This window comes from Rhinopithecus roxellana, chromosome 6 (genome assembly GCF_007565055.1).
Source record: "Rhinopithecus roxellana isolate Shanxi Qingling chromosome 6, ASM756505v1, whole genome shotgun sequence".
NCBI classification, from domain to species: Eukaryota; Metazoa; Chordata; class Mammalia; order Primates; family Cercopithecidae; genus Rhinopithecus; species Rhinopithecus roxellana.
Genome location: NC_044554.1, coordinates 93161655 through 93179504, shown reverse-complemented (window position 1 = coordinate 93179504; position 17850 = coordinate 93161655). Strand labels below are relative to the sequence as shown.

The window sequence follows — 17850 nt, the reverse complement described above, 5'->3', positions numbered from 1 at the left end:
TTTCCTATAATATAATGTGATTAATCCCAACTGCAAGACAGGCTAAAAAAAATTTTTTTTTAATTAAAAGAGTTAAGAAAAGACTAAACTAAAAAGTGATAATAAAATCACTGACAGTGATAAATTTACGAGGCCACTGAAGAAACTTAGAAATAAATGAGACAAATGCTTATGAGATGTATATTAACCAGGGCCAACTCATTCATAAAATGTCCTGTTTCTGACTGCCATCATCAAGGAACACTAAACCAAAGAGAATACTGGTATTGCTAATACCCAAAATCATATTGAAATATTCATTGTATCCCAAGGCAATGGCAATTTTTCCCAGAATGTCTTAGTATAAACTTTAATTTTGCCATCTTGTATGCAATGTGCTTAATTTTAAGATGCATATAATAAAGAAAATTCATTCACTTACTTGTAGTCTTTTTCACTAAAATTGTTTTGAGGGGGTTAGGGGAGGTCAAATCACTTCTCACTTCAGACTTACATTTTTTCTTTGAGCAGTTATTGACAAATACTTTTTTCACTTACCTATCAGCTTCTTTATCTTCAGGCAGCATGGGAGGCAAAGGTAACGGTGGTAATGTAGAGGTCACTAAAGCTACATGTTGCTCCTTCTCCTTGGCTCCTATGCTCGGTGTAAGTGGTTTGGTTTTCTCTTTAAGAGATACTGGTTCCTCCTTTGTAGCAGCAGATTTACTCTCCTTTCCAACTATGACTGCTTTCTTGGCGGCTTTATCTACAATCAAATTATTTTCCACCTTCGTTACCTGAAGAGGTGGCTTTGTTTTTGCTTTGTCATTTTTTAAAGTTCCACCACTTGAGGGAGAAGGTGCATGTTCAATTTTAATTTTCTTCACATCCTTCACATGGTTGGTTTGTGATGCACTGGCACTAGTTTCTGTGTTCCCCTTGGTAGGTGTAGAAGTGTTTGAAGCTTTTGCAGCTTTGGCAGCAGCCTCAGCAGCCTTAGTTGCTTCTGCAGCTTTCGCTGCTTCTGCGGCTCTTGCTGCCTCTGCCGCTCGTGCTTTTTTATTCTTGTTCAATTCAGCTGCCAGGCTACTCTTCAGAGTTAGTGTGCTAGGAGAAATACTAGAATGACGACTTCTGGATCTAGACAATCTGTGCCTGCTACGAGATCTTGAATGCCTAGATGAATATGGGCTTCTGCTTCGGGATTTGCCAGACCGTCTGGTGAGAAATAATTAAGATTTAGTCAGTAATTCAGAAAGGTTCAGTTTGGAATTTACAAAGACAGTGCTAACTCGAGTTTATGAAATAAAATAGAAATTTACTTAATTTCAAAGTTACATTTTCGAAGGAGTTCTGAAAAATAAAAAGTTCTTTAAAGTAAAATATTATTTGGTGGTCATAGTTCTCTTCAAAATGGATTGCCCCGATCTTGCTCTGGTCTACAAATGTAAAAATGAGGAGGAAAAATGTGACAAGGCATCACTGCTGTCTCGGAAAAAAGAAGTAGGCAATAAGGCTATATCAATGGTAGTAGTAGCAGCAGTAGCAGGGTAAAATCTGACAAATCTTTTACCAGGAGACAGTTGCCACATCTCAAAAGTACCTTCCTCAACCGTAAGTTCAGAAACAAACAGTGCTCTATGTCAAGAGTGAAAAAGACAAGACTTACTGCTGGGCAGTAAATAGAGTCTCTTAGAGTTCGTTTCAGAAAGATAGTTTTAAGAAAATGTACAGCCAGGCATGATGGCTCACGCCTGTAATCCCAGCACTTTGGGAGGCCAAGGTGGGCGGATCACGAGGTCAGGAGGTCGAGACAAGTCTGGCCAACATAGTGAATGAAACCCCGTCTCTACTAATACTGCAAAAAGTAGGCCAGGCGCAGTGGCTCAAGCCTGTAATCCCAGCACTTTGGGAGGCTGAGACGGGCGGATCACGAGGTCAGGAAATCGAGACCATCCTGGCTAACACGGTGAAACCCCGTCTCTACTAAAAAATACAAAAAACTAGCCGGGCGAGGTGGCGGGCGCCTGTAGTCCCAGCTACTCGGGAGGCTGAGGCAGGAGAATGGCGTAAACTCGGGAGGTGGAGCTTGCAGTAAGCTGAGATCTGGCCACTGCACCACTGCACTCCAGCCTGGGCGACAGAGCAAGACTCCGTCTCAAAAAAAAAAAAAAAGCTGCAAAAAGTAGCCGGGCATGGTGGCACGCGCCTGTAGTCCCAGCCACTCAGGAGGCTAAGACAGGAGAATTGCTTGAACCTGGGAGGCGGAGGGCAACAGAGCGAGACTCTGTCTCAAAAAAAAAAAAAAAATGACATTCACACACATTAAAATAGACATAAGCATAATCACTTTACTCACATAAACACACATATACAAGATAATATCTTATGAGCTACATAATTTCACACAGAAAATGCTACAAACTAAAAACCATCCAATCACTCTTAATCTGAGGCTCTGATACTTTCAAAATGAATGAGAGTAAAAGTTAATATACATATCATTTAAGTCTTCAAAGTACTTGACAACGATTATTTTACCATAAGATTAAACATTTACTAGTTAAGTATTATTACTCCAATTTCTCAGAAGGGAAAAGAACAGAGAGGCAAAGTAAAAATAACTCCCACAAAGAACTATGCCACAAATAGTAGTATAGTCTGAACTAGGACTTAGGTTTTCAGGCTCCTTGCTCTATAAAACAATGACAAACTAAATCTTGGAAGCAACTTGATAATGAGGCCATTAACTTCTCAAAAATTATTGGAACACATATATTTAAAAATATAGTGGCAACCAAAGTTTCCACGAAACAAATTTAACACAGTACCAAGTGAAAGGAAGCCGAGCTTTTCAAATCCATGCATTACCAAGACTTTTAAAATATACTCACAAGACAAAGACACTATGATAATACTTTCACATTATCTCATTTAATGCCCACATCAACCCAGTAAAGTATGCATAGATAACATATAAGAAATTGGGTAAAATATTACGTTACCTGAAGTCAACACCTGAACTCATTCGTAGTTGTGTTGCTTATTATCTTACTACAACTACTCTATCTCCCAATACCTTTCTGCTCTACTCTGTGACCAACGATGCGGACCCCAACAGATATGCCTTCTGGGTTCCTGGGCTGTCCTGCCACTAACAGAAGATAAGAAGGTGGAGAAAGGCTGGATTATTTCTTCCTACCTCCCTCCCTCCTCATGGCCACATTTTCTGGCAGAAGCTGCATCCCTCCACCACCATGGTTGCTGTGAGGCACCCTCTTCACAGCTCTCACGAGGCTCCAATAGCACAATATTTTTCCTGCCCCTTTGGGCTTCCCTGTTTCTAGTAAAAACATGCCTTATGGGTTCCCTTAATCCAGGGCACCTCTGCAGTCCCTGCATTAAAGTCTCTTATAACATCTGAGTTGGATTCTATTTTTGCCTAGAACTCAGGTCTTAAACTCAGCATTTTTTTTTAACTCTAAAGTGGGCAGGTTAACACATTAACACACTGCCAAGGAGCTAGCTGGCAAGAATGTGGAGAAAAGGGAACCCTTGTATACTGCTGATGGGAATGTAAATTAGTAAAAACACTATGAAGTACAGTTTGGAGGTTCCTCAAAAAGCTAAAAATAGAACTAGCTATCTTACAATCCAGCAATCCCACTCCTAGGTACATACCCCAAAGAAAGGAAATCAATAATACTAAAGAGATACCTGCGCTCCCATGTTTATTGCAGCACTATTCATAATAGCCAAGATTTGGAAGTAACCTAAGCGTCCATCAACAGATGAATGGATAAATAAAATGTGGTACATATAAACAATGCAGTACTATTCAGCCATAAAAAGAAAATGAGATCCCATCACTTGCAACAGCACGGATGGAACTAGAGGTCTTCATGTTACATGAAATAAGTGAGGCACAGAAAGGCAAACTTTGCATGTTCTCACTTATTTGTGGGAGCTAAAAATTAAAACAATTCAACTTATGGAGACAGAGAGTAGAAGGATGGTTACCAGAGGCTGGAAAGGGAGTGACATGGTGGAGGGTCAGGATAGGGTTAATGGGCACAAAAAATACAAAGAATGAAGGTGACCTACTACTTGTTAGCACAACAGGCTGACTATACTCAATTTTTTTTTTCTTTTTTTTTTAGTCAGAGTCTCACTCCAGCCCTGGCTGGAGTGCAGTGCTTCTGCGGCTCTTGCTGCCTCTGCCGCTCGTGCTTTTTTATTCTTGTTCAATTCAACTGCCAGGCTGATCTCGGTTCACTGCAGCCTTTGCCTCCCGCGTTCAAGCGATTCCCCTGCCTCAGCCTTCTGATAGCTGATATTACACGCATGCCCCCACCACGCTTGGCTAGTATTTGTATTTTTAGTAGAGACAAGGTTTCACCATATTGGCCAGGCTGGTCTTGAACTCCTTACCTCAGGTGATCTGCCTGCCTCGGCCTCCCAAAGTGCTGGAATTACAGGCTTGAACGACTACACCCAGCCAATAGTCAAAAATAATTTAACTGCACATTTACAAAAAAACTATAAGAGAATAGTTGGGTTGTTTGTAACACAAAGGATAAATGCTTCTAACACAAAGGATAAAAGGATGCCCCATTTACCCTGTGACTAATATGCATGCATGCCTGTATCAAAACATCTCGTGTAACCCATAAATATATACATCTACTATGTACCCACAACATTTTAATTTTTATTTTGCAAAATTTTGTAATTCAAAAAAAAAAAGGAGAGATTTTTTTGTTTTTGCTTTTGAAAAAGGTCTCACTGTCACCCAGGCTGGAGTGCACACACACTACCCATGGCTCACTGCAGCCTCGACTTCTTGGGCTCAAGCAATCCTCCACCTCAGCTTCCTGAGTAACAACAGGTATGCACCACCATGCCCAGCTAACTTTGTAGAGATAGGGTCTCACTTTGCTGCCCAAGCTGGTCTCGAACTCCTGGGCTCAAGGGATCCTCCTGCCTTGGCATCCCAAAGTGCTGGGATTACAGGCGTGAGCCACCATGCCCAGCCACTGAAAATTTCCGTTCTTAGTTGACATTCATACAGTGTGGAGGGAAGTGTTTAGAAACATTCTAATTCTAGGATAAAAACAAAATGATGATTAATTAGGTTTAGGATAAACTCAAACACAAATTCAACTTCTACCTCCTTCTTTCAAAAACAAGTATGTGCTGAGGATCAACTAGGGTTCAATATTGAGAAAGCATTTCATAAAAAAACCATACTTTAGTATCAATAAGCTTATAATTATATATAGAAATGAGAGGGAATGTTTGGCTAAATATGAAGTGATTGTAAGTTGGTTGTGAAATAACGTGGTTAACTTTAATATAGGAATCAAGTGTCATAACATGAAATACTCAGCCACATTTTTAATTTCCTCTCCCTTCAGATTTTGTTGGAGTTCCAAACAAGTCTGATATACATCATGTTTCTACTCCCTGATCACATACTGATGAGTAGCAGAAAGCTAAACAGCAGAAGAAAGCAAAGAGACTGTCATCTCATCAAAGGTAACAGCATAGAAGGTTTGGAAAGCAAACCTTCTTTTCTTAAGTCAAACTTTTCCTACACTGGCAAGATTCTGGTCATCAGTTTCATTCAGACACATAAAGTATATTTAATTGAGATTTATAATCAGTGAATCTTATCTAAGAGATACAAAGATAACAGGTAAAATACCAACACAATTCATTCTTCTGAACTATTAATCTCTTTTAGACAGAATCTGAATAACAGAGGTATCAATAAAGACTCAGAAAACTTTTGTCCTATAAAAAGATATTCTGGGGCTGGGCACGGTGGCTCACGCCTGTAATATCAGCACTTTGGGAGGCCGAGGTGGGTGGATCACGAGGTCAGGAGATCAAGACCATCCTGGCTAACGCAGTGAAACCCCGTCTCTACTAAAAAAAAGAAAAATATATATATATTAACCGGGCATAGTGGTAGTGGCAGGCGTCTGTGGTCCCAGCTACTCAGGAGGCTGAGGCAGGAGAATGGCGTGAACCCGGGAGGCGGAGCTTGCAGTGAGCTGAGATCCGGCCACTGCACTCCAGCCTGAGCGACAGAGCGAGACTCCGTCTCAAAAAAAAAAAAAAAAAAAAAAAAAAGATATTTTGGAGGCAACTTTTTATAGTATTTGATCACTATACCAACTAAATTCTTTCACATACAACTTCTGCTCCTCTCCAACTCTTACTTATCTACAAAAGTTCCTTCCTTAAACTATTCATTTCATGTCTTAGTAAATTTCCATTTTCTCAGATATTGTGATTTGCTAATAAATTCCAATAATATATTTACTGTTTATAACAAACATGGTTTGGGAACCTAAAACTAAAACTAAAACAAATTTAAGTTTAGGTCATTTTTACTAATGATTAACATTTCAGCCATAAAAAGTTATGAGAATAAGAGAGAAGTGCATCTTTAATTAAAACTATATAATGAATTACGGCATGATAATGTTTTACTAAAAGAATTGAAATGAAGGTAGGTAGCAGGTCCAACCTCCTTGTTTAATAGATAATTTTTTTTGTTTTTTTTTTTTTAGACAGGGTCTCTTTTTCACACAGGCTGGAGTGTAGTGGCGCAAACAAGGCTCACTGCAGCCTTGACCTCTCAGGGTCAAGTTATCCTCCCACCTCCGCCCCACAAGTAGCTGGGACTATAGGCGCGCACCACCACACCCAACTAATTTCTGTATGTTTTGTAGGGATAGGGGTTTCGCCATATTGTCCGGGTTGATCTCTAACTCCCGGACTCAAGTAATCTGTCCACCTTGGCCTAGGGTTACAGGCATGAGCCACTGCGCCCAGCCAAGATTTTCCTAAAAATGTTTTCCTAATATTCCTATATTGTTGTAGAAATTAATGAATACATATTAACTGTTTCTTGCTTTTGATGTTTTTAAGAGGCTACAGGACTTCTTTAAGAAGAGAACTTTCTATGTTTCTAACAGGTTTTCCCAAATACACACAACACAAAGTAGTACCAGAATAAAAACCCAGTATCCTGAAACCCAACTGGCTAATGCTCGTTGTTAGACTATTTAGTGTTCCTTGGAGAGAGAGGATTGTTTAGTGTTCACTTGACTATTACCTCACAGTCTCTCCAGGAGTCTAGGTCTTCTGAAAATTGTTTCTTATTAGCAAATACCACGTCCTACAAATTTTACTAAAATACTGATAATATCCAGTCCTCCACTGTTGAAAATAACACAGAGCAGCGTCACTTCATGGAACTTTCTGGATGACAGAAATGTTCTATACATAGGATGTCCAATACAGTAGCTGCGATCCACAACATCTTTGAGGCTAATGTTTCCACTCTGCTTATTTCTCATGCTAATAGCAGCTGTGTCTATTTCAAATACTTATTAACCCCCCCAAAAAAGGTATGAATATGACTCCCAAACTGAAAAGCCCTGAAGTGATGTTCCTATGTATTTTGTCATGTAGTATCATTATAACAGCCCTACTAACTATATGTAGCAGCACTGTGGTAGCCTCTTAAATTCATCTCGTTTCAAATTTTCTTCCACTCTATCTAATCTATATTACTAGACTCAAAATACTATTCTCACCAGTTCCTAAAATTATGACATGCAAAGCAAATACACATTCCTCTAACATCTATTCCTTACCATTCTCTATTTTTAATTTCACTACTCTCCACTCATTTACCCAGGCTAGAAATCTAGTTTCCTGGTTCCCATACCACAACCCCTTAATTGTCTCATTTTACTGACTCTAACTCTATACTATCCCTTATACCCATACCCTCTGAATGTTTCTGATCATTGCTGTAACAGAAAACTCCATAAAGTTAGCAGTTTAGAACAACACAAATTTATTATCTTGCAGTTCTGCAAGTCAGAAGTCCAAAATCAGTCTCAGTGAACTAAAAATCAACATGTCACCACAGCTTTCTTCCTTCTGGAGTCTCTCGGGAAAATGTTCCCTTGCCTTTTTCAGCTTCCACAGGCTGTCTACATTCCTCGGCCCTCTACTTTCACCATGGCATTTCCTCTCTCCTATTCCTGTCATCACGTGAGTTCTCTGACTAGACCCTACAGCCTCTCTTTTATAAGAATCCTTGTGATTACACAGGACCCATCCAGATAACCCAGAATAACCCCTCCATATCGAGATACTTAATTTAATCATATCTACAAAGTTTCTCTTAAAATGTAAGGTTTAACAGTCACAGATTGCAAAAATTAGGGCATGGCACTTGGAGGGGGTGTGGTATTGGGTGTTATTTGGCCTACCACATCCTCCTCTTCCATTCTAGAGGACACTGTTCTACTTTAGGCCTCATTACCACTTCCCTAGGCTACCATATCATCTTAAAAAAATAAGCAATTTCTCTTGGCCAAGTGCAGTGGCTCACACCTGTAACCCCAGCACTTTGGGAGGCCAAGATGGGCGGATTACCTGAGGTCAGAAGTTCGAGACCAACCTGACTAACATGGAGAAACCTGGTTTCTACTAAAAACACAAAATTAGCTGGGTGTGGTGGCGCATGCCTGTAATCCCAGCTACTTGGGAGGCTGAGGCAGGAGAATCGCTTGAACCCAGGAGGCAGAGGTTGCGGTGAACCAAGATCATGCCATTGCACTCCAGCCTGGGCAACAAGAGCAAAAACTCCATCTTAAAAAAGAAAAAAAGAAAAAGAAAGAAAGAAAAATCTCTTTATTACTAGTCTCTCTGTGCTCCAATTATTTCTACAGACACCATAACCAAACTAATCCTCACTGCTCAGTGATTATTACACGTCCCAAATTCACTCATTTTCCTCCTCTTAGTAGCTATTCCAAACCTTCACAACTTTCATCAAGCTCACACAATCCCAGTCTTCTCATAACATAGCTTTACTTATTGTTTCACAAAAAAAACCACAAAGACTACCAGGCATGTCTCTTGCCTGCAAATTTAATCTGTATTTCTTGTGCCTTCATCCACCGTACATTCCACCTCAATTAAGAGAGGAGGTGTTCCTCATTCTATCTAAGGCTAACTCCCCTATAATGAATCAATCTCATACTCTCTAGAGCCTTACTTCTTAGAGTGTAGTCCATAGACAGGCAGCATCAGCACCAATTGCAAGCTTGTCAGAGATGCTGTGTCTCAGACTCCAGCCCACAATTTAATGGGTATCTTTAACAAGATACCCATTAAAGTTTGAGATGCACTATACTAGGCTACTCTATGACTATGGTTGACTTATTCTATTAATTATGACGTTAACCTTTGCTGTTCATTTGTTAATTCCCCTGAAGGAATAAATTACTCAAATCTCTAAGATCTTTAAAAACAGACAAGAAGGGGCCGGGCGCGGTGGCTCAAGCCTGTAATCCCAGCACTTTGGGAGGCCGAGACGGGCGGATCACGAGGTCAGGAGATCGAGACCATCCTGGCTAACACGGTGAAACCCCGTCTCTACTAAAAAAAATACAAAAAAATAGCCGGGCGAGGTGGCGGGCGCCTGTAGTCCCAGCTACTGGGGAGGCTGAGGCAGGAGAATGGCGTAAACCCGGAGGCGGAGCTTGCAGTGAGCTGAGATCCGGCCACTGCACTCCAGCCCGGGGGACAGAGCAAGACTCCGTCTCAAAAAAAAAAAAAAAAAAAAAAAAAAAAAAAAAAAAACAGACAAGAAAATAAAACAAAAAAAAAAGAGAAAATGATGGCATATTGATATTATCTTTATCTCTCCTTCCAGTTATGACCAAAATCTCATTTGTCCTTTCAATCCTCAAACCACCACAATCTGGCTTATACACACATCCTCTCTGCAACCGGTCACCTCTGAGGCGACCAGAAAAAAGAAAAAAAGAAAAAGAAAGAAACATCACTGTGATAATGTTGGCTACAACCTATTTGGAGCACTTCCTAGCTATTTCTACTACCTTTCGTTTTCATGATTTTCTTACTTCTATGGCTGTTTCTGCACCTTGAGGTTTTTCTTCCTTCCTATACTCATTCTCCCACGTTTAATTTATGCTATGTGTGGCTTAAATGATTACCTAAACATTGTCAATTCGTCCCCCCTCACCCCAGGAAATCATCCTCTCTTCTTCCAACTCTCTGACACGTATCTTCAACACAATATGGCTAAAACCATTAAGCTTCCTCTTCAAATCTACCCTCTTTCTCCTTAAATATACCCTATTCTCAGGCAGTGGCACCCTCTAAAACAGCAGAAACCCGGAAATTATTCTACATTCCACATGATCCCTTTTATCTCTTCTCAGATCTATTTGGTTTCCAAGCTCCACCAATTCTACATCTCAAGCATGTCTCCAGTTTTCCATGCTCATTATCCCCATAGCTACTATTCCACATTAGGTACTACATAATCACACACTTGGCCCAGTGCAAGTCTCCTTACCAGGTTCCCACCTCCAGTCTCCACCCTTTCCAATTAACTCTGCACTTGAATAATCTTTCAGTTACCCCAAAACCTTCAGCCTTGCTTGACTTGCATATAAAGTCCTTGTCCAGCCATCACAAAATACAGGAAGTGTCAGGCCTAGAATATTTCTCTAATATTCCTCTCTTCGCCTCCTTTATCTAGGAAACAAAAGGATACTTCGTATTCTCAGCACAATGTTTACCACCTTTATAAAGCCCTCTCTTATTATGCCAGTCAGTTAGAGCTGGTACTTGTCCTATGATCCCATCACAACTTTGTTTATATCTCGTAATAAAAATAATCAGATAATCTATCTTCCCCAACTAAGCTGAGATATTCTATCTTCAAGCCTTGACTTCTATCATAAACCTGGCAGTGGTAGATGCTCAATAAATATTTACACAATTAAAGACACTACTGATAGTATTCCTATTGAAAAGAAGGCACAGCAGCCTAGAATCAAGGTACTGCATAATTTGTCTGGTCCTAACCTACCTTTGCTTATCAAGTACTAAATTTGCTCAGCACTTCCATGCCTTTACACTCCCACATACCGGCCTAGGGAGAGTATCATCTTGCCCTCCATCTTATATTCAAGGCTTATCCATCTCTCAAGCACTAGCATAAAAGTGCTTCCTTCCTCGTAAAACCTTATGAAGAAAGAAGCCAAATCCAAGCAATAAGCAGGCTCTCCATTCTTTGAACACCCGTAGCATTTTATCTGCACCCTTCTTATGATCTCTCACTCTTAACTTCATATTTTAGATATCAACCTCACATTGTCTATTAAACTGCACCCTCCTTGAGAAGTCTAATTCATTGTTGTACCACTCCACAGCCCCTAGCATAATACCACACAGATAAGAATCTTTCACTGAATAAAACAAATACCATACAACAGTCCCCTCATCTGCAATTTCACTTTCCATGGTTTCTTGTATGCCAGGTACAGTATAATAAGATATGCTGAGAGAGACCCCACATTCCCATAACTTTTATTTCAGCGTATTGTTATAATTGTTCTATTTTATTATTGTTGTTAATCTCTTACTGTGCCTAATTTATAAATTAAACTTTATCACAGGTATGTATGTATAGAAAAAAACATAGTATGTTTAGAGTGGAGTACTATTTTGGTGGTTTCAGGCAACCACTGCAAATACTGGAATATATGCCCCATGGAAAACTGGGGACATGACTATATACCACACTAACCCTCACAGGTTCACATTTATAAGCATTTTTCATTTGCTTTGCTCCTCATGTGCAACCAAGGTATAGAGAAAGCAGATGGGGGAACTAAGAAGAGGCAGAGTCAATACTCAAACCCAAGTCTTCCATTTCAAAGCCAGGCACTATTTATTGCTACCACACTACCTCTTTCTCCTCTATTTGTTTAATTCGTGTGTGTGTGTGTGTGTGTGTGTGTGTGTGTGTGTGTGTGACGGAGTCTCGCTCTGTTGCCCATGCTGGAGTGCAATGGCATGATCTTGGCTCATGGCAACCTCCGCCTCCCAGGTTCAAGCGATTCTTCTGCCTCAGCCTCCCAAGTAGCTGGGATTACAGGCACCCGCCACTACACCCAGCTAATTTCTGTATTTTTAGTAGAGACAGGGTTTCACCAGGTTAGGCTAGTCTCAAACTCCTGACCTCAGGTGATCTGCCCATCTTGGCCTCCCAAAGTGCTGGGATTACAGGTGTGAGCCACGATGCCCAGCCTGTTTAACTCTTATCGATCTTTCATGGGTCAAGCTGAAGTCTCATCTCTATCACTTCCCCATTTGCTGAAATCACCCAGTACTTGTTACAGGTTGGCTTGTATTTTATGTCTTTGTCTTTTAAAAACATAAATTGGATTATACCATGTCCTTGCTTAAAACTCTGCAATGGCTTCCAACTGCATTTAAAATAAAAATAAAACTCTGTGTTGTGACTCACAAGGTCTAAACCACCTTCCATCTTTATTATACCCTTCTTTATTTACTAGACTCCAGCCACGCTGGTCTCCTTTCTGCTTTTGCAGAAGGTCAAGCTTCTTCCTGACTTGATGCCTAAGCATACATTATTTTCTTTTCCTGGGATGCTTAGATCATCACATGGCTGGCTCTTTCTCATAATTTCAACATTAATGCATACATTACTCATTATAAAACACTGTTCAAATGTTTCTGTACACACAGTATGTGGGAAACCAATGTGGCTTTACACACATACTACAAAATAGGAGATTTCCTTTTTTCATGGACCCTAGAAAAGTAATGAATATTTATATTAATATATGCTCACGTATAGGGGTCAAACAAGGTATTTGAGGGTTTTGGTTTTTTTTTTTTTTTTTTTTTTTTGCTTTGAGACAGGGTCTCACTCTGTGGCCTAAGCTGGAGTGCAGTGGTGCGATGTTGGTTCACTGCAGCCTCAACCTCCCGGGCTCAAGTGATTCTCCTGCCTCAGCCCCTCAAGTAGATGGGACTACAGGTGCACACCACCAGGCCTGGCTAATTTTTGTATTTTCTGTAGAGACAAGTTTGTGCCATGTTGCCCGGGCTAGTCTCAAACTCCTGGGTTCAAGTGACCCTCCTGCCTCGGCCTCCCAAAGTGCTGGGATAGCAGGTGTGAGCCACCATGCCCAACCCAGAAATTTTTTACACCAAAACTTAGACTTTGAGGCAAACAAAGTCTTTTTTCTTTTTCTGACTTCTGCAATAACTTGGAATCAAAGTCATTATTTTTTATTAAAAAATAAAGCTAGGCATTTATGACAAATCTGCAACTAAGTACTTTGCAAAGAAAGACTAAATGAGGAACAAGACAAGAAAGTCCCTTCTTGTCCCTTCTGCTCACCATTGTATTTGAGATTGCAGCCATTGTAATTGGTCAAGAATAAGAAATAAAAAGAATCCAGGCCGGACACTGTGGCTCACACCTGTAATCCCAGTACTTTGGGAGGCCAAGGTGGGCGGATCACCTGAGGTCAGGAGATTGCAGCCATTGTAATTGGTCAAGAATAAGAAATAAAAAGAATCCAGGCCGGACACTGTGGCTCACACCTGTAATCCCAGTACTTTGGGAGGCCAAGGTGGGCGGATCACCTGAGGTCAGGAGTTCGAGACCAGCTTGGCCAACATGGCAAAACCCTGTTTCTACTAAAAATACAAAAATTAGCCAGGCGTGGTGGCACTCACCTGTAATCCTAGCTACATGAGAGGCAGAGTTGCAGAGAGCCAAGACCGCGCCACTGTACTCCAGCCTGGGCGTCAGAGCAAGACTTCATCTCAAAAAAGAAAGAAAAAAGAAAACAATCCCATTGCAATAGCCTTTAAAAGGCTGAAATACCTAAAAATTTAATTTAAAAAGTGCAAGGCTTATACCCTGAAAACTACAAAACACACTAAAAAATATTAAGGAAAATCTAAATAAAAGGAAAGTCATCCCATGTTCACATATTAGATGACTTAAATTGTTAAAAGGTAATACTCTGTGGCCAGGCGCGCTGGTTCATGCCTGTAATCCCAACACCTAGGGAGGCCAAGGCAGGAGGAGTGCTTAAGCCCAAGAGTTCAAGACCACCCTGAGCAACATAGTGAAACCCTGTCTCAAAAAGAAAAAAAAAAAAATTAACAATACTCCCCAAATTAATCTAAAAAGTCAATGTGTTGCAGTTTTGTAGTGATGAAACAAAAAATTGTTTAAATCAATGTACTCCACATCAAAATCCTAGCTTCTTTTTTGAACTAACTGGCAAGCTGATTCTAAAATTCATTTGAAAATGCCACGAAGCCAAACAGTCAAAACAATCTTTAAAAAGACCTAAGTTGGAAGATTCACACTTCCTGATTTCAGAAATTACCGCAAAATTAGAGTAAGCAAGACTGTGTGGCACTGGCATACAGACAGATACATAAATCAATGGAATATAATTCAGAGTACATAAATAAATCCTAATACTTGTGATCAGCTGATTTTCAACAAGGGTGCTAAGACAATTCAATGGAAAAAGAATACTCTTTTCAACAAATGGTGCTGGGACAACTGTATATCCACACACAAAAGAATGAAGCTAGAACTCTTCCTTTCACCATGCAAGAAACTAACTGAAAATGGATCAAAGTAGGAGCTAAAACTATAAAATTTTTAGAGGAAAATGCAGAAAATCTTTGTGAACACAGATTAGACAAAGCCTTCTTAGATTTGATACCAGAAACACAAGCAATAAATAATAAATTAGACTTCATCAAAATGAAATACTTCTGTGCTTTAATAGACACCATCAACAAAGTGATAGAGAGAGAACTTATTTGTAAATAATGTATCTGATAAAGGACTTACATCCAGAATAGACAGTATACAAAACTCTTAAGACCCTATAACAAGACAACAGCCCAATTTAAAAATGGGCAAAGAAGGCCGGGCATGGTGTCTCATGCCCGTAATCCCAGCACTTTGGGAGGCCAAGGTGGGACGACTGCTTGAGCTTGAGTTTGAGACCAGACTGGGCAGCATGGCAAAACCTCATCGATACAAAAATACAAAAAAATTAGCCGGGTGTGGTGGTGTGCACCTGTGGTCCCAGCTGCTCAGGAGGCTAAGATAGGGAAATCATTTGAGCCCCAGAGATGGAGGTTGCAGCGAGCCAAGTTTGTGCCATTGCACTCCAGCCTGGGCAACAGAGTAAGACCCTGTCTCAAAAAACAGGAGTGGGTGGGTGGGGGTGGGCAAGAGATTCATGTAGACATTTCTCAAAAAAAGATTCTGGCCATTTCTCAAATGGTCAAAAACACATGAAAAGATGCTCAACTTTATTTGTCATTAGAGAAATGCAAATCCAAACCAAAATGTGATCCCACTGCAAATACCAAGATGGCTACAATCAAAAAGACAACTTTTGTTGAGGATGTGAAGAAACTGGAACCCTCATATGTTGCTGATATGAATATAAAAATGATGCAACTATTTTTAAAAAGTTTGACAGCTCTTTAAAATCTTAAACATAAAATTATCATATGACCCAGCAATTCTACTCCTAGGTATAAGTTCAAGAGAAAAACAAATGCTCATGCAAAAACGTGTACACAAATGTTCATAGCAGCATTAAAAAAAATGGCCAAAAAGTTAACCCAAATGTCCATGACTAATGATGAAGTGTGGCATAACTGTACAATGGGATATTTGACCATTTAAAGGGATACTGATCCACACTACAACATAGATAAACCTTGAAAACATTATGCTTGGCCGGGCACGGTGGCTCAAGCCTATAATCCCAGCACTTTGGGAAGCCGAGACGGGCGGATCACGAGGTCAGGAGATCGAGACCATCCTGGCTAACATGGTGAAACCCCGTCTCTACTAAAAAAAAAAATACAAAAATAAACTAGCCGGGCGAGGTGGCGGGCGCCTGTAGTCCCAGCCACTCGGGAGGCTGAGGCAGGAGAATGGCGTAAACCCGGGAGGCGGATCTTGCAGTGAGCTGAGATCTGGCCACTGCACTCCAGCCTGGGGGGACAGAGCAAGACTCCGTCTCAAAAAAAAAAAAAAAAAAAGAAAAAGAAAACATGCTTTAGTGAAAGAATCCAGCCGCAAAACACGATATTTTATATGATTCCAGTGAAATGAAATGTCCAGGATAGGTAAATCTATAAAGACAGAAAGAAATCACCAACCGTTGGTTGTCAAGACTGTGGGATGTGAGAATGGGGAGTGACTGCTAATAGTCATGGAGTTTCTCTCTGGAGTGACTGAAATATTCTCAAATTAGTGGTGACGGTTACACAATGCTATGAAGAGACTAAAAAATTGTAGTTTAAAACAGTAACTGTACGGTATGTGAAATATATTTCAATAAACATGTTATTTTTAAAACCAGAAAAGATAACATAAAAATGAAATGTTTTGTGTTTATTCTAAAAGTATACTTCCTTTATGGTCCTTATGCCATATTAAAAGTAACGACAACAACAACAAAAAGACACGTGGCTGACTTTTTGCAAATGTGCTCAAGCAAACATGTTCTAGTCCACCGAGCACAAATTCTGTGTTTGTCTTCATGTTTTCCTGAACCATGCCTTGAGATGTATTTTCGAAGACGGAAAAAGAAAAGCAGGTGAGAAGAGTAGAAGGGAGCTCAGTACTTAATATGCACAAAGGCACATACTTTGATAGTCTCTCTCCAGCCATCAAGAATTTGTTCATAGTGTATTACTAGACCTTGTCAATATCAACAGAATTTTTTTTGATCCTGTGAGGCTGGACCTTTATGGTTTTTTGTTGTTGTTGTTGTTGTTGTTGTTGTTGTTTTGAGATGGAGTCTTGCTCTGTCGCCCAGGCTAGAATGCAGTGGTACAATCTCGGCTCACTGCAAGCTCCACCTCCCAGGTTCAAGTGGTTCTTCTGCCTCAGCCTCCCAAGTAGCTGGGACTACAGGCACCTGCCACCATGTCTGGCTAATTTTTGTATTTTTAGTAAACACAGAGTTCCACCATATTGGCCAGGCTGGTCTCGAACTCCTGACCTCGTGATTCACCTGCCTCGGTCTCCCAACATGCTGGAATTACAGGTGTGAGCCACTGTGCCCAGCCTGAACCTCTTTTTTTAATCCAAAGCAATTTAAGCTGAAGAAATAGTTTGTTAGAAAATACAAGGTTTTTGTTTTGTTTTGTTTTTTAGAGATAGAGTCTTACTCTGTTGCCCAGGCTGGAGTGTAGTAGCGAGATCTTGGCTCACTGCAACCTCCGCCTCCTGGGTTCAAGCAGTTCCCCTACTTCAGCCTTCCAAGTAGCTGTGATTACAGGTGCACACCACCACACCCAGCCAGTTTTTGTATCTTTAGTAGAGACGGGGTTTTGCCATGTTGGCCAGGCTAGTCTCGAACTCCTGGCCTCAGGTGATCTGCCTGCCCTGGCCTCCCAAACTGCTGGGATTACAGGCATGAGTCACCACACACAGCCCTAGAAAATACAATTTTAAAACAAGACAGGCAATTTAATCTCACTTGCTAAGTACCTACTATCATATGCTGTACTAGGTGCTTAAGAACCACAAATATTTAAAAAATCACAGGACTTGAAATCCAATGGCTGAAACAAAACCAAAATATCATAGAAATTTATCAGCCAGAAATGTAACAAGTAAAATATTAAGGAAAAAAATTTCAGTTTAGGATTCCATATCCAGTAAAACTCTCTCTCAAAATGGAGAGTTTATCAGACATACAAAAAGCAGACCTACATTATAAAAAATGTTCAAAGTCATTCCTCCAGCCAGAGGAAAATGATACATGGAAAGTTGGATCTGTAAAAAGGAAAAGCCCTTGAAAAGGTAAATATTTGAGTAAATATTTACCCAAGAAGTGACTCTTCTCATTTTAAATTTTATGTCTATGTATAACACACATACACCATGCAAACACAGACATAAAACAGATGACAACA

General features: G+C 40.2%; 1 protein-coding gene across 2 annotated transcripts in view; it reads right to left on the bottom strand.

Moving 5' to 3' along the window:
* The window catches only part of CDK13 (cyclin dependent kinase 13), a 141528-nt gene that overhangs the window by 107534 nt on the left and 16144 nt on the right, over positions 1 to 17850 (bottom strand). For both annotated transcript variants that reach the window (XM_010364254.2, XM_010364252.2), the window contains exon 2: positions 538 to 1197. In XM_010364254.2, the coding sequence (XP_010362556.1) occupies positions 538 to 1197 (660 nt within the window). The remainder of the gene's footprint in view (positions 1 to 537; positions 1198 to 17850) is intronic.